Source organism: Acartia tonsa, chromosome 11 (assembly GCF_053477335.1).
Source record: "Acartia tonsa isolate MP-2025a chromosome 11, ASM5347733v1, whole genome shotgun sequence".
Lineage (NCBI taxonomy): Eukaryota > Metazoa > Arthropoda > Copepoda > Calanoida > Acartiidae > Acartia > Acartia tonsa.
In genome coordinates this window covers 34,910,233-34,930,628 of record NC_137270.1, presented here as the reverse complement: position 1 = coordinate 34,930,628, position 20,396 = coordinate 34,910,233, and the positions used below count along the sequence as shown (strand labels likewise).

Genomic DNA, 20,396 nt, shown 5'->3' with positions numbered 1-20,396 from the left:
TCAAAAAGGGCATTTGCACATGACAAAACAGAGTTACCAAATTATAATTTGTAAAAAAATCAATTTATTTAGTCCGGAGCCGTAGCCGTTTTTAACGACAATTACGGCTCCGGCAAAATATGGCGGCTCCACGGCTCCCAGCTCCGGCTCCGAAACACTGTATATAACACTGAAAATACAAGTAAAGATCATTGTATTGAATATGAATAAAATAAGAAATGAAAGCTTAAATGTGGAGCGTTAAGGCAAAAGAGAGTTAGCCGCATAAATCCGTCATATTTCGCTGTTTTTGAGGTTGTTGGCAAAGTTTTTAGGTTGCAGCTACGTTTACCCTTCCCTACACCCCACCGTTTCTATTTGAGTTCCACTTTGTAATATACTAGCGGCTTCGCTCCAAGAGGAGATAAAAAATTTTTTTTGGCGAAATTCGTAAAAGGACCAAGGAAATCTTCAAAAAAAGGACCAAGGAAATCTTCTGCGAAAAAAAAGGACCAAGGAAATCTTCTGCAAAAAAAAAAAATGAGGGGGGATTTTTTGATTTTTTGGGGGGATGGGGGTGTCCCAACCCCCAAGAAAATAGCCTAAAACCACCACAGGACCAGTAGGTATATTCCCTGAAGAGAAGAATCCGATCGGTTCATTGGTTACCGAGATCTTAAGCTTCAGACGGACGGACGGACAGACAAACATCAAGCTACATTGTATTATAGATAGGTATTAAAACAATTTCCATGCAAAGCGACAGTACTGTAATTCTATTGTTTTTTTCTGTCTGATTAATATTCATCTGTCAATTGTGATCGTTATTACAATGATATTTCTGTTTTGACAGGCGTTAGTAAAAAAATGCTTTTTCGCATGACAATAAATACTCCCTAAGGTGATAGTTATATTTTTGGTCATCTAAAAATCGCCTACAACAATATACATATAAGGCAGACGATTTTTACGAGATATACATCTTTTTAAGTTCATATTTTTTCAGGATTCATTTGAAGCATTTATTAACCAGAGACAGAACAAGCCCGCGGAAATGATTGCTAAATTTGTCGACTCAAAGGTATGTAAAAAAAATAATAATGGTATTTTTTAGTCTGCAAAAGAGAGAGCAAAAGAATCTAAATGTTTACATTTTATTAAGTTATTTTGAAATTAATCAAAACAATTCAGGAATCTAAAGGGATAAAACAGTTGACGAAAAATCACTAACATCCCAAATAAAGAAAAAATAAAGGGAGGAGTAGGTTGCGCTAAAAATCCGTAAAGGTTGTGAGTTTTAAGTTAAAAACAGTAGTAGAACGAAAAATATTTATGTTAACTTTTTGAATTTTTTTGTTGTCTATAGTTCAATAAGAAATACACATATTTATTGAATATTATCGTTCTACTAATATTTTTAAGCATTAAAACTCACACCTTTACGGATTTTTAGCGCAACCTACTCCTCCCTTTTTCATTCTGTAAATGAAAAGTTGTGACTGATAACATTGCTTGTTCCTACAAATACCTAAAATTTCTATTCTTTGTATCCACTCTAATTTACAATCCATTCCCCCCCCCCCCCCTCCCTCTTCTCAAAATTTGCAGGATTCCTATCAATGTCCGTCCATTGTCCATGGTCATGAATGTTGATTCATTATCTTATCTGATAATGTTTGTACTTAAAAATATTACACAAATTTAAATAATTGTTTATGGGAAGTTACTTTGTTTATAATGAATGCTATATAAAGATTTGTTGATAGGTACAAATTCATATTTTTATGATAATTTAAAGTTTCCTCATGCATTACTATGTCAGATTAAGTAGCGGCTACACCTCTAGAGGCTATTAAGGACACTTGGGGGGAGGGGGTGAAGTCGACTCTTAGCCATTTTACAATTTTGTTTTAAAAAGAAAAAGCAAAAAAAAAGAGTTAGGGAGGAGACGATTTCTCTTATAAAAAGTTATAAAACTTTCTATGAGAAGCTACATTGTAAAGGAGAACCATATCAGTTCATCGGTTAGCGAGATTCTTCGGTACAGACGGACAACCTGGTATACTAGCGGATTCGCCCCAAGAGGGTTGGGCTATCGCATCTTAGTTAAATTGAGAATTTTTATCCCTAGACCAATGTTTACATACTTCATTTGTGAAATTTTTTATGTAGATTTAAAAAATTGAGGGGATTATTTTTTTTTTTTTTGGGGGGGGGGGGGCTTGGGGATGTACCACCTCCCAAGTAAATAACTTTAAACCACCACAAGACCAGTAGATATATTCCCTTGAAGAGTATAATCCAATCGTTTCAATGGTTACCGTGATCTTAAGCTTCAGACGGACGGACGGACAGATTATGATATCAAGCTACTTAGTATTGTAGATTGTACTTTTTTAAACGACGACTTCTCGTGTAAAAATGACATACTTTGTTTACAATTAATGCAATGTACATAATGTTTAATTTCATTCATATTTTCGAACATTTTTTAATGCGCGCCTTTTTAACAACAATGATGACAACATCCATAAGTAGCGAAGCACAAAATTGAACAAACGGAAAAAGTAATTTAGGCATGTGTTTAGCTATAATACAAAGTAGCTTGATGTCTGTCCGTCCGTCTGTCTGTCCTTCCGTCCGTCTTTCCCTTAAGATCTCGGTAACCGTTGAACCGATCTGATTCTACTCTTCAGGGTATATACCTATTGGTCCTGTCGTGGTTTTAAGCTATTTTCTTGGGGGGTGGGACACTCCTAACCCCCCCAAAACCATAAAAAAACATTTTTTTTTTTTTTTTTGAATTTTATACTGGGGCCGATACAATTATTTTTTCCCGAAAATTTTGAAATTTATACTGGGGCAGCTGCAATTTTTTTCCCCGAAAACTTTGAAATTGATACTGGGGCAGCTCCAATTTTTTTTTAATAACCTCTTGGGGAAAAAAAGCCCCTAGAGGCTAGGGGCGAAGACGCTAGTTTGTATTAAAACAAGAAAAGAATATACAATGAATCGCAGAAATCGAGAAACCTTAAAAATTAGACATACGAACCTTTAAATTTTGTATTTGACAGTGAATCTTCAATAGCAGCTGAGAAAATCACTTTCCACCCCATCTCGTTACTGACGGACAAAGTGAATAAGATAAATATTAATGAATAAAAGTGTGAAATTTGGAAATATACATATTACAATTTAATTAAATTAAATTTAATTAAATTTGAGTAGGGACGGAGTGGACATTGAGCTGTTTATTACACAAGTCCCAAAAAATTTATAATAACGTTTCTTAATTGTCGCTTTAACAACTTTAGTGATTGTTATTGAATTTTGATTGGTTGTTCATTAAGTTGAGTTTCCAAACTAATTGTAATCTACAGAATGGGTAATTTTGTTTATAATCATTGGCAATGTACATTAATTTATCGACCATTGTCTTATCTCTTTAGATCCCTGAAGTTTGAGGGATATTACAGCACATCTTAATGCAAATTATCGGTGATCATTATTTTTGATCTATCTCTGATTTATTGTTTATAGTTGAGAGCTGGAAACAAAGAATCTTCAGAGGAAGAAATGGAAAGACTGCTGGACAAAATCATGGTTCTATTCAGGTAAAAAAAAAAATAACATTGTCTCAAATGATTCCGAATTTTATAATATTGCAAGAGAAAAAATCGTCTAGTCGGGGTAATAAAAAAGTTTGACTTAAACTTAAACAGTGAGCAAAATTGTCTAAATATTGAGCTAGATTCTTGAAACTTGGTACATAAGCCTGGTCTTATAGGTACTACATATAAATGAAAAAGAAATTCAATTGTTTTTTTTTATTTTAAGGTTAGGTAAGAAAACCCTGCGGAAATGTTTTTTTTAGGCCTGTTTTGGTGTAATTTGATGTAAAAACTTACTTTTAATTGTTTTTTCCTAAGTTTTTTCCTTGAATAATGTATGTCTATTCATAAGGACATTATTTAAGACCAAAACTTAATAAACCTATATTTGATATATGACACACAAACTTTAGAAAAATGCATTTTACTCCTGCGAGCCACCCATCTAGCCCGTTAGGGTCGGTCCCAGACTTGCTGAATCATCTTAAGTAATGTCCTTGTGTGCAGACATAGTGTTTTCAAGGGAAAAAACCTAAGAAAAACAATTAAAGGTAAGTTTCTACATCAAAATAGACAAAAATAGTCCTAAAACCCAATTTTCGCCCATTTCCGCAGGGTTTTTCTTACCTAACCTAACTTAAAAATAAATTTAAAAAAAAAATTTTACCATTTAGATGTAGTAGGTACCTATAGGGCTAGGCTTATGTACCAAAATCAAGAATCTAGCTCAATATTTAGACTGTTTTGCTCACTGTTTATTGTTTAAGTTACATATCATTACGCACCCCCACCCCCCCCTCCCCCCACACACACTTTTTTTGATGAAGGAAGATCTCGATCATAACTATTTTCGGATAGATTCACCCCCTCTCTTTCTCCATTCCCTTTGAACTGGATGGATCTGGATTGTCTATTCTAAAACTTGTCAGCGATAAGGTGTTTATACAAGTGCGCCAATGTTTTTTTTTTATAAAATTGTTAAAAAATGACATCTGTTTGGGTTTCCTTTGCAATTAAGCTTTTTTTAAGGTACAGGGAAGGTTTTTAACTATTTTGGGAGAGCGTATCTCCACCCTCCCAATTTGAAATCACACCCCCAAATTTTTTTTCTGAATATTTCTTATTAAAACTCAAATTAAAAAGTAGAAGGGCGGTTGACGTATCCCCCTCCCACCTTAAGAACACCTAGAGGCTTCTTGGGGGTGTCCGTTGCCCCTAGTCTTTCTTAAAATAAAAGCTATGTCTTGCATTTTTTTTCAATTAGGTGTTTGATCACGAATTTCATATGGTAAAAATATTTTTCTTATTTAATTGTTATCCTAATAAGATAAAAGTTATGCTTGAAAATTGTTTTAATAGCTATTATTATATGTTGCATTTTTAGATAAACGTCAGAATTTGCGTCAGAATTTGCGTCATTTGCGTCATTTCTATTTCAGATTTTTATTACCCGTCATCCTTTTTTTGTGGGATCCTTTGAGTGTGGCAGGGGGCATGTGTAGGGGTTGTTAACACCTTCCTTAAAGTTTAAATTGGCAAGGCCTGCCTTCCCCTTTTTTCACTCCCTTATGTTTTTACACACCTTGGTGAATTGCTGTGCACGCAACTTGTGGCACTGTGTTTAAGAGCTTCAATACGATTTATTTTGTTTTAGGTTTATACATGGAAAAGATGTTTTCGAGGCATTTTACAAGAATCACTTGTCCAAGAGATTATTGGTTGGAAAATCTGCTTCAGTTGACGCTGAAAAATCCATGCTTAGCAAACTTAAGGTAATAAAACTAAAGAGAAAGACAGAGGGGACAAAGAAATTTTTTTACACTAGTCCCCAAACTTTATAATAACGGTTTCTTATTTGTTGGATTAACAACTTTGGGGACTTACGTGAATTTCGATTGAATGAATGGCTGGCTCATTAAGTTAAGTGTTAAAATATTTCAAATACTAATTTTAATCTACAAAAGGGGTAATTTTGTGTATCATTATTGGGGATTTACATCAATTTATCGGCCATTGTCTTATCCCTTTAGATCTCTGTATTTTCTGATCTAATTTCATAACCAATTTTCAAGATATTTCATAAATTTTTACTTGTTAGGCTGAATGTGGAGCAGGGTTTACCAGCAAGTTGGAGGGTATGTTCAAGGACATGGAGCTATCCAGAGATATCAACACAGCATTCAAACAGGCACTCAAGAATATTCATGATGTAAGTCATTTATATTTTAAAAATTATTATTTTGAAAGACACCCTGACCTGGCTGTGGAATATAGTAACTTGAGAAAAAGCATTTTATTATTCAAGGCATATTTATGTTGTTCTTTGCATCTTATTGTAGCATAGCCTTATACTTACATTGATTATAGAGATGCTCTGCTTATAACATTGTACCTTGTTGTAATAGGAATCAGTACTCGCTTTTAATGATGAAATATATTTGTACACAGTTGGATATGGTAGTAAATGTGTTGAGTATAGCATTCTGGCCTACTAGGATGGTTTTAAGCTATATTTCTAGTCCCTAGATACTAGGGGTGTATCCTTTAGGTGATAATGAAATATATTTGTATTTAGTTGGGAAGCACACAGTTGGATATGGTAGTAAATGTGTTGAGTATAGCATTCTGGCCTACATACCCTCTTATTCAGGAACAGTGAAACATTCTTTTATTAATGTTTATTTATTGCATGGTATTATAGTCAGTTTTCCACGAAGAGAAATATTAAAATTCAAGGATCAATCAATGCTTTTCCATGATATTTGTATGTAATATCATTCGATTCATTTGCTTTTATTATGGTTCAGACCCAGTTTTGATGTTTTTCCTTAAAGTGGCTGGTGAGCACTAAATTGAAAATAATGGGGGGGGGGGGGGGGGAGGTTAATTGACGCCTTTCGAGAGGCCTTAACTTTGTGGGGCTACTTATTACCCAATGTAACCTAACATAACCTGCCCCAAATTGGGTGTGTACAACATGCCCTAGCAATAATGAGAAATATTTTGACTCGGCTTTGTTACCTACATTTTATTCTTGTTACTTAATATTAATAATTTATAAATTGTTAAAATACATGAACCATAATGCCATTTTATAGATTTAATTTAAATAGCTTTGAAAAAATGTTTCACTGGTAACAGGTGATAATGCCCCCGTTTATGGCCAGATATCAAGAAATATTCAACAAATTTTATCAGGTATTGTTTTACTTTGTCCTTGTTTAAATTATTGTTCAAGAATAGTAATTTATCGCATTGTATTATAGACAGGTTTCCGCGGATATTAACATGAAAAACCATAAGATTTAAACCAGTTTTTTTTATAAAATTGGTTTCAGTTTTATGTGTTTTAATTAAATATTCCTGGAAAATTGTCTGTAATTCGATGCAATATATGATTTTTCAGTATGGCTGGGAACCGGTTCTAATCCACCGAATATCAATCGGTTTCGAAGCCATACTGGAAAAAGTATCCCAACATTTCATGAAATGATAAAATAGGGCTAAACTATGGTATGCAAATGCATGGCAATGAGCTGCGCCTGTTTTGTGCCAAGGCATACCGCATACATTCATTTTTGCGATAAGCACACAGACTTGAAAAAATTTAATTGCTATTTATCGCATCGTATTATGGACAGGTTTCTTAAAAATTAAAAGATTTAAACCAGTTTTGTTAGCCACAAGAGGCCGAAGGCTCGTTTTTGAAAAAATGCTAGGTATTCATTTCAGTTTTTTTATTTTTCGTTGAAAGCTGTCAATGATACAATACATGATTTCAAATCTCAAAACTGGTTCTAATTCGTCAGATGTAGACCGGTTTCGATGTCATCCTATTTTTTTTATTTATAGAGCAAGTATGGTGGAAGAAGGTTACAATGGCAACCAAGTCTCGGCCACTGCAACCTCAAGGCCAATTTCAAGTCAGGATCCAAAGAACTTCAAGTCTCATTATACCAAGGTAAGTGATGTAGGGAGGGAGAGGACATTCACATAAAATACAAATCAAAAAAATTGGGAACTATTATTAAATCTTTATTTGATTTTACAACCTTGTATAGCAGAGTCCAAATTTTTCCACCAATAATTTACAGGATGGTTGGTTTGTTGATCAAAATTTGGGGTGCACATCAATTTTAATTATCACCTATTGTCTTACCCCTAATAGTGATGAAATAATCATATAAGTCTATGTTGGTAGGTAGAAATATATAGAAAACAGAAAAAAGCTGAAGATGGTCATAAAAAAATGTGTAACTTGTACGCTAGATAGCCAACATCTGTAAAATGATTATTTGTATTAGTGTAATATTATACTAGCGGCTACGCCCCTAGAGGCCTCTAGGGACACTTGAGGAGGGGAGGGTAGAATTTGATAACCCTATTTCTTATTTCAGATTTTAAAAGAAAAAGTAAAAAAAAAAATTATTTTGTGGGGGGGGGGGGAGGGAATTTTTTTGCGGGGGGGTACACCCCCCACCAATTTTTAATTTTAGTTCGAAAAAATAAATTTAGGGGGTAATTTTTTTTCTAGGGGCGATTTCTCTTGGGAGGGTGATGGTACCTCCAAAATAGTTATAAACCTTCCCAGGATCTATGAGAAGCTACCCTGTTAAAGAGAGCCCGATCGGTTCAGCGGTTAGCGAGATCCTTCGCTACACACAAAGAGACAAACAGACATCCTGTTACTTTATTATAAGGATTATATTTTATTGATTCCTAAGCTTTATGTCTTAACTAAATAGGTTAGATAATATGACATCTAAAAAAAATAAAACTGCAACAAATTAATTTTCAGCCCTGTGTTTGTTACAATTCAACGAGATGAATGAGATTTCACTTGAGGATCTGAAAGAGAGGACAAACATTGAGGATGAGGAGATCAGAAGAACTTTACAGGTATTATAATAGACAAGTTGGATTTTGTCGTGTTTATTAATTTTGTTTTAGGTTAGTTAAGTTACATGTTAATGATTGCCCTGCAGGGTTAGGAAAAAAGGCCCCGTTGGATTATAGCCCCAGGGATGGATATTCTGCACAAGATTTTTTTTCCCTGCTGCAAAAAATTCCATTTTGTCCCCCTAATTCAAATTAAATTTCGCATCATTCTAAGGGATTTTTGTATCTGTAGATGAGAGGACAACTAGCTTTTTGCTGTTTTTTTTTTCTTCAAATATTTCCCCATTTCTTTGGTGTTTTTGTTCCGCTTTTCAAAATTATTGAGGATAATGATATTTTCAGTACACTTAATTTTTCCTCTAACCCCCCCCCCCCTTTTTTAAATAATTTTAAAATTAGGGAATATTTTTTCCCTATAGGTATCTATTGTACCTATATAACCTTAACCTGACCTAAAGAAATAAACAAGTCACTTGGAGAGAAAAGATTCGTCAATAAAAGCTGGTTTTTTGCATATTCTAGCGGCTACGCCCCTAGAGGCCTCTCTGGGCATGTAAAATGTTTTCTATATATGCTTCTTTTGTATTGTGATTTCTTTTGGGACGGTATTAGTACCCTCCCCCAAAATAGCTAAAAACCTTTCCAAGACCTATGAGAAGCTACATTGTAAAAGAGAACCATATCGGTTCAGCGGTTAATGAGACCCAATCGGTACACACAGACAGACATACAAACAAACAGAGATCCTGTTACTTTTTTATAAGGATTTTATTTAGTCCCTGGCCTGTGGCAAGGCACGTGTGATTGTGAAAAATCCTCGAGGCAAGGATGTCAACGACGGGGATCTATTCATCTTCAACAAGGACTTCACCAACGCCCTCTACAAGATTAAGATCAACCAGGTAATGATGGGAGTTAGGATATGTTTACTTCGAATCGTTTATCCTATTGTATATAGTAATACCTTTTTCTGTATGAAGCTTAAGATCTCTATAACTACTGCTCTGTTTTGGTTCTCTATTTTAGGTAAGCTAGATATAGGTCTCGTGAAGGTTATAGGCTATTTCAGATATAAGTCGTGGGATGGTTTTAAGCTTTTTTTTCTTGCTTCTTTCTGCCCCTTTAATTACAGCGCCCCTAGATGCTATTTTTACTAATTATTATTAACATACTACCTATTCAAAATAATATTAAATACAATTTTTTTGATTACCTATGTTTTTAGATTCAAACAAAAGAGACCAAGGACGAACAAAAAGCAACCGAGGAGAGAGTTTTCCAGGTAAACTAGAAACATAAGATATTTTCCAGTATGGCTTCGAAACCGATTGATATCCGTTTGATTAGAAGCTGTTCTAAGCAATATTTAAAAATCATAACATCGTATTACAGAAAATTTTACACAAATATTAAAATAAAAATCATGAAATAATGCCAGTTTTGTTAACTAAAAACTTTTATTAGGACCGTCAGTACCAGATTGATGCGGCTATTGTGCGCATCATGAAGATGAGAAAAAATCTGAGCCATACCCTCCTTCTGACTGAACTGTATAATCAGCTCAAGTTTCCCTGCAACCCTCCAGGTCAGGTTTCGTTCTTGTTGTAGTTCATGTTAAGAAGATTTGACTTAGATGACTTTGGGGATTGGTGTCGCTTTGGGAATTACAATTTACTCCGCGTCATTATTGCGGTGTAAAGCGTCCAATCCATTCGCCAAATAGACAACCAACCCTTTGATTGAACGACCTTTGTCTTAAAAGTAATAACTGTGCATGATTTACGCCTGACTTTTGGCCAAGGCATTCCCCATACTCATAATTATTTATGCTGCGCGCCTGACATAGCAGCAGTAGAAATCATCTTAACGTTTATAGAAGTCAGATACATATTAATTATATTTTGATATAAAAAAATTCTAAAGTTATGTTTATTAATTCAGATATAAAGAAGCGTATTGAGTCGCTGATAGATCGTGACTACATTCAGAGAGATAAATCCAACTCAAATCAATATGTTTATGTTGCTTAAAATGTTTCTAAACACCCTGTACTACGTTGTGTATATTGGCCTAAGCTGGATCTTTTAATCTTTTCAATGGTGCGCCAAATCGGGGTGAGCCAACTTTCCACCAATGAGAGCACAGCATTTTACGAAATGCCGCACTGTGATTGGCTGAAATTCGGCGCACTGCGATTTGGCGCACCATTGAAATGATTTAAAAGATCCAGCTCTACCCAAAAAAGTAAATGGGGCCCGTAGCATTATTTGTGAATTTTGAAAGTCTCTAAATTGTATTTTTTTTATTTTACTTTTGTGATTTTTTGTTTATCAAGTTTTGACAACTGTAATGACAAATAAAATATTTTGAAAGGCTGCCTTTAGTATTAGTAGAGTATTAATTTTTCAACTGGTTTTATTTTTTTGAGGGGGGGGGGACATTTATCCTAGTTCTTGTCCATGCAATTTAAGTAATCAAATGGCACTTCAACTAAAAAGAAACAAATTCAATTGGAAAATATAAATAAAAATTCATAATTTCTCACCTAATTGGGCCATTACTGCTGAGAGGGAGGGGACATTGGGCTGTTTATTACACTAGTCCCCAAAGTTTTATGGTAACGTTTTCTTATTCGTTAGCTTTACAACTTTGAGGACTTTAACTGAATTTTAATTGGTTGCTTTGTTAAGTTTTAAACTTTTCAACCACTAAATGTAATCTACAGATTGGATAATTTTTATATTATCATTGGGGATGTACATAAATTATTCGTCCATTGTCTTAAACCTTTAGATCCTTATGTGACTTTTGATAACATAGTTTAATTTGTCAAAGATAAATGTCCCATTCTCCTTTAAAACTTTGCTGCAATGGTTTAAATTTACTGTGATTTATTTGAAAAGAGTCTTATACTTATTTTACAAAAGTCTAATTGTAAATTCTTTCCAATATTTATAGAAAATCAATAATCATTCTCAATACCTATGCATTAAACAATACATCAATAGAATTTAAATAATCATTAAACAAACCATTAATAGAACTTTATTGAGTAGTTGATGTTTTTTTCTTCTTATAAATGTGTTACCTACTTTTCTTTTAACAAAAAAATTTAAAATGTTAATAACCAGTGAACGTTTTAACTTTTAACCAGAAAAAAAAACATTTTTTTATTTGGGATAATTCAACGGAAAAGATTCAGTGATACATTTAAATTCTTCACAATTATTGATCATAATTTTACTAAGCACACATTTGATTTTATAGGACTAGAATTTTTATTTCAGTAAGGCTTCGAAACAAATCAATATTCGCTGGATTACAACCGGTTCTAAGCCATACGGAAAAATCATGTATAGCATCGAATTACAGACAATTTTCCATGAATATTAAGATAAAAACATAAAATTTATACCTGTTTTGTTTGCCTGGGCCTTTGGCAACTCGGGTCTAACAAAACTGGTTTTAATCTCATAATTGTACATTATCCGCGGAACGTTGTCTATAATACGATGCTATTAACTATTACCTACTTTTTAAGATTTTGGCAATTATTCCAAATTTCCCGTATTTTTTAATCAGCCTAATTTATATTTTATGAGTTGATCACATTATTTGAAAAACTTAGTTGGAAATTGTTGTAACAAGTGAATAGAGGGATACTTGAGAAGGTATGAATGATATCAATATTCTACTTTGTTCTGTATAGTTTTCAGAGACGCTATTCTAATAATGCATGTGCCCTTGGACGAACATCTTCACACTGATGAATGCAACAAGATTATCAAGTAAGTGTTTGAAACCTGAGAGAGAGGGGACAAGTTTACTACACTAGTCCCTAAATATAAAATGCTTAATTACTCAAAAACGGCCTGGAGGGCGCTCATAGTGAAAACTGTTTTATACACAATACATGTTGCATATTAATATTATTATTACAAAAACCGCGCTCTCCTGGCCGTTTTTGGTTAAAATAGAGAAAACTAAATTTTTGGGGGTAAAAATCTTTATATTTTTGGTGAAATTTTCTCACCAAATGTCAATTTACACCCCCAAAAAATATTTTTTTATCTTCAATTTTTTCTTTAATTAGACATTTGAACAGGTATCTGAAAAGTACCTCGACCAAAAAAATACAGTGTGTTTTTTTTATGAGAACTTTTTTGAAAGCAATTTTACCCCACTTATAGTTATCAGAATTTAATGATTAATGGCTTATTTTCTTCGTTTTTTAAGGGAAATTATGAAACAACCAAAAAAAATTACAGTTTTTGTTGAAAAAGTACAGTAAAGTTGAAAATTAAAAACTTAGGTGTCAACATCTAAAAATGGTTTTAGCGCATTTTTCTTATGTTCAAATATTCTACCTTTTGCAAGAATGGCTGCAAAACGCTTCAAAGTTGAGATATAGAGCTATAAATTTATACAGATACTATTGGGGACATGTAGTAGAATAGGTCAAAGTTTGAAGGCCATATCTCAATCAGGGAGAAAGTACTGGCCCCCCAAAGTCGACTACTGAAAATCCAATTTTGAGCATAAGAAAAATGCGCTAAAACCATTTTTAGATGTTGTTAGTATCTGTATAAATTTATAGCTCTATATCTCAACTTTGAAGCGTTTTGCAGCCATTCTTGCAAAAGGTAGAATATTTGAACATAAGAAAAATGCGCTAAAACCATTTTTAGATGTTGACACCTAAGTTTTTAATTTTCAACTTTACTGTACTTTTTCAACAAAAACTGTAATTTTTTTTGGTTGTTTCATAATTTCCCTTAAAAAACGAAGAAAATAAGCCATTAATCATTAAATTCTGATAACTATAAGTGGGGTAAAATTGCTTTCAAAAATGTTCTCATAAAAAAAAAACACACTGTATTTTTATAAGGTTAACATATATGTATTTTTTATTGCTTTGAAAAAAGTGGGTATAAATCTGGAAAATCATGAAAACTGACAAGAAGTTTTTCACTACTCTTTTTAAAAATGGCGTAAATCCACCAAAAATTAATATTTTTAAAAATTTCTATTCTAGCTGTCTACTTACAGCCATTATTAGGTCCTAGGATAGATAAATAAAAGTCGATTTGAATTTTTTTTGGATGTCCCGCTTTTTGTCAAAAGATCTGTGCACTACTAGTGTTTACCAACCAATAAAGATTTCATAAAACATTAAGGCCAAAGACTAATGGAGCATTTTTAAAAACTTTGGACAAAAGTATAATTTATAGCCCAATTATCCAGAGATTTAAAGGAATAAGGCAATGGCCGATAGATTGATGCACATCCCAAATAATAATACACAAAATTACGCCTTCTGTAGATTAAAATTATTGGTTGAATGTTTAGACACTCAACCTAACCAATTAACCAATGAAAATTCAGTAGAAGTCCCCAAAGTTGTAAACTAATAACTACTATCTTCACATCAATTTACTTAATACTTAATTTAAATATTTATTGATTATTCAAGACTTAGTTAAACAATACACATTATAAATAATATCTTAAACTTAATGAAAACATTTTATTTTTAATAATTATACTTTTTTTGGTTTAATTTGAAAATATCAAGGGAAATAAATTTTTAGTATAATACAACATAAAGAATAATCGACAAATCATTTTATCTTTATTCCAGTACGGCTTCGAAACCGATTAATATTCGCTGGATTAGAACCGGTTCTCAGCCACACTGAAAAATCATGTATCGTATCGCATTTAACTAGATTTCTATGAAAATAAAAATATACAATAATATTAATTCAGTTTTGTTGGCCCGTGTCTCTCGGGGCTAACAAAATTAGTTTAATCTTATAATTATATTTTTTTATCCGCAGAAAGCTGTTTATAATACGAAGCGATAAATAACTATTATAAAAATCCACAAAATTAAGAGGTAATACGTTGTTACTTTAGCTGAAATATTACCTATTAATTTGAGTTACTTGACAGTGACACAGACACTCATAATCTTTTTCATATTGAATTAAACATTTTATGTTTTTTATTTCATACTAGGGGATTCTCCCTTAACCTCTAGGAGCTTTTTATATTTCTAGGGAGAAAGGCCTAATTTCAAGAAAGGGGCGAGTGAGTTCTACGCTACCCCTTTTTAATACTTGTAAACCTGCCCTAAAACAGTATTCAACTTCCCTTAAAATTTTAGAACTATTGATTCAACCGATTATAAAGTTGTTTCAATCTTTAGTGACTGCCCCTGGCTTTTAGTGGCTTCATGTTAAGAAATACCCCTCCCAACATCTACAGTGTGTTTTTTTTATGAGAACTTTTTTGAAAGCAATTTTACCCCACTTATAGTTATCAGAATTTAATGATTAATGGCTTATTTTTTCGTTTTTTATAACCATTTATAGAACATCAAAAAAAATATTTCAGTTTTTACTAAAAAAGTACAGTAAAATAAAAAGTTCAAAACTTAGGTGTCAACATCTAAAAATGTTTTTAGCGCATTTTTTTTAAGCTCAAATCTCCTACCCTTTGCAAGAAAAAAATTGGATTTTCAGTACTCCCTCCCTGGTTGAGATACGGCCTTTTAACTTTGGTATGTTCTAGTACATGTCCCCAATAGTATCTATATCAATTTTTAACTCTGTATCTCAACTTTGAAGCGTTTTGCAGCCATTCTTGCAAAGGGTAGATGATTTGAGTATGAGAAAAATGCGCTGAAGCCATTTTTAGATGTTGGCACCTAGGTTTTGAATTTTTGATTTTACTGCACTTTTTTAATAAAAACTGAAATATTTTTTTGATGTTCTATAAATGGTTATAAAAAACGAAGAAAATAAGCCATTAATCATTAAATTCTGATAACTATAGGTGGGGTAAAATTGCTTTCAAAAAAGTTCTCATAAAAAAACACACTGTATTTTGTTTTGGATAAAAAGAAGAAAAGTCTTGTCATTTTTGAGATCTTAGCGGACATTCAGCCAGACTCAAGAACTTTAGTATATAGGATAACAAATGATCCTAAAAGGAGACTATGCACGAACGAGAGCAAGTGATTTGAAACACCTTACGGCGGTAAATTTGAATTTTTTGGTGAGTTTACTAGGTTTCTGTTAAATATACCTAGTTATATCAACTGAAAAAAATAAGTGTCACTATATTTTAAATGTCATTAAATGCCTAAAGTACATTTTTCAAAATGTTTAGGTAAATATTGCAATTTACCATCCCTTTTGCTAAATATACATTTTTAATTGAGAAGTTATATATGTTTGTGTCAAAGCATTTCATTGTTTACAATCTGAACTCATTAAACATTTTAATTTTTTTTGTCAAGACCATGGTAAAACTAAACTTTTTCAATAATTTAGCCCTATACAACAGAAACTATCATCCAAAAAAATGCCTTACATCATTGCTTAAAAAATTTCTCCAATCTTGGCTTTTAAAAATTGGCGGAAAGGGATTTTTTTTTAGAAAATGATATCCCTTTTGCCTTATCTTTGATATATTATGTATGAGTTGATGTTCAAATTTGATTATCAGATGAGATTTTTTTTGTGCACAGTCCCTTTGAAATCACTTGCTCCTTTTCTTACATAGTCCCTTTTAAGAAGGAGCTTGAGCTAGGACAATAATGTAGGTTAGTGATAACTCAGCCATGGCGGTCAGTGTTGACATGTCGATATCAAAGAATCTAAGGCCAGTAAACTTTCCATATCCTCTCATCTTCTCTGCTTGGCGTTGGTATCTAGAAAAGTTCCTAAATTCAATTATCAACTAAAAATATTGATATGTAAGCTAATTCATTAATAGGATATTAAGAATTAAGGTTATACAGTCTGAAGCGTAAGATTTCGTTAACTACAGATCTAATTGAGTACTTCCTTGTAGGGAAGCTTATCATAGGTCGTAGGATGATTTCAGGCTATTTCTCTGCCCCCCTCTTACCTCTTAAAGGAAAAAGAGTCCATAGATGCTAGGGTCGCAACTTGCAAATTTACTACCTTGCAAATATCCTACCTGACTAAATCTCTTTGTGTTTCCATCTCAGTAGCTTTGTCTGCCAGCAAATCCGCTATCTACAATATTTATAAATCATATCTTAACATGAAGTAGGAAGATTTTTTGTCTGATTACCTTTTAAGATCAAGATCTTTTCTCACCAACTAATGAGCCGACTTTTATGTTCATTTATGGAAAATATAAATCTTCAAAAATTTTCAATAAAAAAGTTCTAAAAAATCCTAATTGTACATAATCTTGATTTTTTCAAAAGGGGACTATGCACGAAAGAGAGCAAAGTTTTTAAAGTTTTTTTTTTCATATAAAACCACAGTGAAACTTTATTTTTTAGTCTATGTAAACATATTAAACACAAACCTAGAAGGTATATTCACCAAAAAAATACTCAGGAAGGTACTTAAAACCATTTGCTATCATTCGTGCATGGTCCCCTTTTAAAGATGAGTGTTTACCTCCTCCATGTTATCATAAGCTTGTTCACAAAGGATAGATGCACACACAATAGTGTTGATCAGGGTTAAAGCAATCACAAGGGCAGCATACTCGTACAGCGTTGTGGCTGGAAATTAAAAAAATAACAAACTTTTGCAATGCAATATTTAATAAAAACCTTAGATATTTTTGTTTTTTAAGGATGTCCAAGCTTTTTATTTTTGTGGGGGGGGGGATAAATATAATGTACTTTTTAACATTATGAGGGTGCCTTCGGCACCACAAAATTTGTTTGGAGGGGGAGGATTAACAACCCTTTACCCCCCATCCTTCCCCAGTCAGAACGATATTATAAAAACAAGTGTTTAGAAGGCTTAATTAAGGCTTACAATAAATAGTTGTTGGGAAAATTTTGAAAACTACAGGAAGTAAATTAAAATTCCATCAAATGTTTTATACAACATGGGAATTAATTCTTACTATCTCTATAATACATACCTTTGATGGCAATGAATATGCTCATAATAAAGGCTATGAGCGGGCAGGTAAATAGAAGCAAGGCAGTCTGTTTCAAACCTTCTCTGAACTGATTGTAATCCTCCAGTAGTAGGTCTGTAGATTTGAGGTCTATCTTGTTTTCTCTTATTAGTATATTTCCTATGCAATAGAATATAATTGTCTTACGGGTGCAATTTCTTTCCGTAAAGTTGTGTGTTACAGTTTTATTACATGCGCTTTTTAAATCAAACTGTACTTAATTATAACCATTTCATATTTTTACATTTGGTCATAATTAAGAACAGTTTGGCTTTATAAGCGCATTTGACTAAATTGTAATACACAACTTTTGAATAGGGGGGGGGGGGGGGGGTTCTTGCTTTGTTTTTTTGGTTCCATGTAATACATTTTTTCTTTAACCAGCTAGCTTTTATAGCATAAAAAGCATATTGTTACCTCATATTCATTCATATTTTTAACCATGTTCTATGTATATTGTGGAATTATAGATAACGACAGGGGCCGTAATTCAGAAAATTAATTCCATTTGAAATTGCTGAAAATTTGGATATTTTTGTGGCTTAATGTTGGTGTAAAACTTATGTGCTGTACCTAACTAACAGGAGGTTGGTAAGTAGGGAGGGGGGGGGGGGGTTGTGGGGAAATTTTTACTTTTAAAGGTTTGTCAGAATCTTGGTCCCTTGTCCCTTGATAATCCAATTCAATTAGTAGAACTTATTCATTCAAAAAATCCAACTCCTGGAAGGAAGGGGACAATCAAATATTTTTTACATTAGTCCCCAAAGTTTTATAATAACGTTTTCTTATTGGGGACCTTTATTGAATTTTGATTGTTAGGTTAATTTATTTGAGTGTCAAAACGTTTTAACCAGCAATCTTTAGGAGTGATTTTGTGAATCATCATTGTGGATGTAAATTGATTTATCGGCCATTGTCATATCTCTTAGATCCCTGCATATTGAATATCCTAGTCACATGTTTGTAAAGTATGACATATACATAATTATTGATGTATTGCTTACGCATGAATGTAATTATCTGTTGAAAGTATTTTACACGTGTCATTTTTGAACATCGACGCTTTTCTTTAATTAGGGTCTGTCTGTCCGTATTATTAGCCTATTCATCTGATATTTGGAATACTGATTCCTAGGACAACATAGCACAATGTTATAAGCATGTCCTAAAAATGTAAGTATGTCCTCATACAGTATCCTGTATTTACACAGTTTTGCAACATATTTTTTTACAATTTTGTTTAGATTTTATGAATTTATATTCTGATTAGGTATCAGTTTTGACACTCTACAAGTATGAATGTTGGGTTGTCTTACCATTTCAGAGCTTAAGCTTTTATGGGTGTTGTCATCCTTGTCCTTACATGGTTTACCGAATAAATTTTGCTTACTTTTATGCAATTAAATGATAAATAATAATCAAAGATATCTGATTAATTTTATGTTAATATTTTTCTCATTAAGGGGGGGGGGGGGGAGTTTTGACACATTTGCGTAAACATGGCACCTAGGCTTTATCTTTGGACTGAGAGGATAGATTATTAATGATAAAATCATTCTTATATGATGAATTTCACGAAGTTTTAAGATTTTTTGAATAGGCCTCCAGGTTCCGGAGCTCCAGGCCTCCAGGTGGTCTCTGTACAGGTAAAAATGAAAAATATGCATCTTTTTTAATATTATTCACATATTAGAAGAAAAAAGATGCATATTTTGTTTTTATATGTTGATTTGTAACTTAAAAAAATTTTTTTTTTCATTTTTACCTGTACAGAGACTACCTGGAGGCCTGGAGCTCCGAAACCTGGAGGCCTATCCAAAAAATGATTTTATCATTAATAATCTATCCTCTCAGTCCAAAGATAAAGCCTAGGTGCCATGTTTACGCAAATGTGTCAAAACTTCCCCCCCCCCTTATTCATTTTTTGAATGCATTAATTTTAAACAAAAAGTACATATATATTTACATGTTTTAAAGTGTCAAATTAAAAGTTATGCAAGTCAACCCTTTCATAAGCTGTTTGTAATAAAATATTTATAGACATAATGTCTATAATTGCATAGCTTTTGAACATAATTTCTTTTTTATTGATTATCTGATTGGTTTTTGCATTTCTATGCATGTAATTTCTTTAGTGCGTCAAGTTTTTTTTTTTGTAATTGATAATATTCAATTAATTCAAAAAAAAAGTGAAAGGACATCATTTTTTTACTCAAAGGATAAAATGTGCGTCACTTCCTACTAAATACAAATTGCTTATGATACTTTTGCCATGGTATTACAAAAGGGACTTGAATTAAAGGCTCACAAATTTAGTTTCAGGTTATTATATATTGCTTGGTATTATAGTTTTCTGCATGGCCAAGAAGGATTTATCCCAGGGATATAAAGGTTTAAGATATCGGCCGATTACATCCCCATTACCCCGTCCCGGATTTGAAAAATTTTGTTAAAATTTTTGCCCCCAGCCAAAATATGGTTGATTTATGCATAGAAATGACCCATGCAAAATATTTTTTCTGTAGTGCAAAAATCGCGACGGTACAAGCACTGCAAAGTTTTTAAAATCTGCAAAAAACCCTGTTTTTATGGCTTTTTTGGGGCTTTTGTACCATCCCAATTTTAAAGATTTTTACAAAATTTCAATTCAAGTGTGTTGATATATACCTGAAATTTACCAAAAAAATGGGGGCAGTCTCAATTATAACATATGAAGGTGTAGCAAGTAATTTCCAAATACAAAATTGTCAAATTGCATACATATATAATAGGGTTGGGCTGGATACTTTTTTGGACGGATACTGGATATCTGGCTGATTTATAATGCCAGATATCCGGCATCTGTCCAGATATCTAGCAAATATCCGGTAATTTGGCCGGATATCTGGTTATTCGGCCGGATATCCGGTATTCGGCCAAAAAAGTATCCTGCCAAAAAAGTAT

General features: G+C 32.7%; 2 protein-coding genes and 1 long non-coding RNA gene across 14 annotated transcripts in view; 2 read left to right on the top strand and 1 right to left on the bottom strand.

The window, feature by feature from the left end:
• The window catches only part of Cul4 (cullin 4), a 43,160-nt gene extending 30,962 nt beyond the window's left edge, over positions 1–12,198 (top strand). Inside the window, exons 14-27 of the mRNA XM_080175610.1 lie at positions 986–1,060; positions 3,520–3,593; positions 5,245–5,362; positions 5,689–5,799; positions 6,166–6,233; positions 6,728–6,788; positions 7,443–7,551; positions 8,389–8,489; positions 9,266–9,391; positions 9,715–9,771; positions 9,954–10,074; positions 10,431–10,588; positions 10,714–10,862; positions 12,072–12,198. Of these exons, the coding sequence (XP_080031736.1) occupies positions 986–1,060; positions 3,520–3,593; positions 5,245–5,362; positions 5,689–5,799; positions 6,166–6,233; positions 6,728–6,788; positions 7,443–7,551; positions 8,389–8,489; positions 9,266–9,391; positions 9,715–9,771; positions 9,954–10,074; positions 10,431–10,519 (1,110 nt within the window). The 3' untranslated portion in view covers positions 10,520–10,588; positions 10,714–10,862; positions 12,072–12,198. The remainder of the gene's footprint in view (positions 1–985; positions 1,061–3,519; positions 3,594–5,244; positions 5,363–5,688; positions 5,800–6,165; positions 6,234–6,727; positions 6,789–7,442; positions 7,552–8,388; positions 8,490–9,265; positions 9,392–9,714; positions 9,772–9,953; positions 10,075–10,430; positions 10,589–10,713; positions 10,863–12,071) is intronic.
• Positions 1–20,396, top strand: part of LOC145331016 (COX assembly mitochondrial protein 2 homolog) — a 95,519-nt gene that overhangs the window by 30,966 nt on the left and 44,157 nt on the right. For all 12 annotated transcript variants that reach the window (XR_013883620.1, XR_013883619.1, XR_013883616.1 and 9 more), the window contains exon 2: positions 12,199–12,277. Coding sequence is in view for 2 of the 12 variants with exons in the window: in XM_080175609.1 (XP_080031735.1) it covers positions 12,222–12,277 (56 nt within the window). In the remaining 10 variants the exon portion in view is untranslated. The remainder of the gene's footprint in view (positions 1–12,198; positions 12,278–20,396) is intronic.
• LOC145332859 (uncharacterized) lies at positions 15,884–16,536 on the bottom strand. The gene is made up of 2 exons (XR_013884354.1): positions 16,482–16,536; positions 15,884–16,209 (listed from the first exon to the last, which is right to left on the bottom strand). It is a non-coding gene; the product is annotated as an uncharacterized LOC145332859 (long non-coding RNA).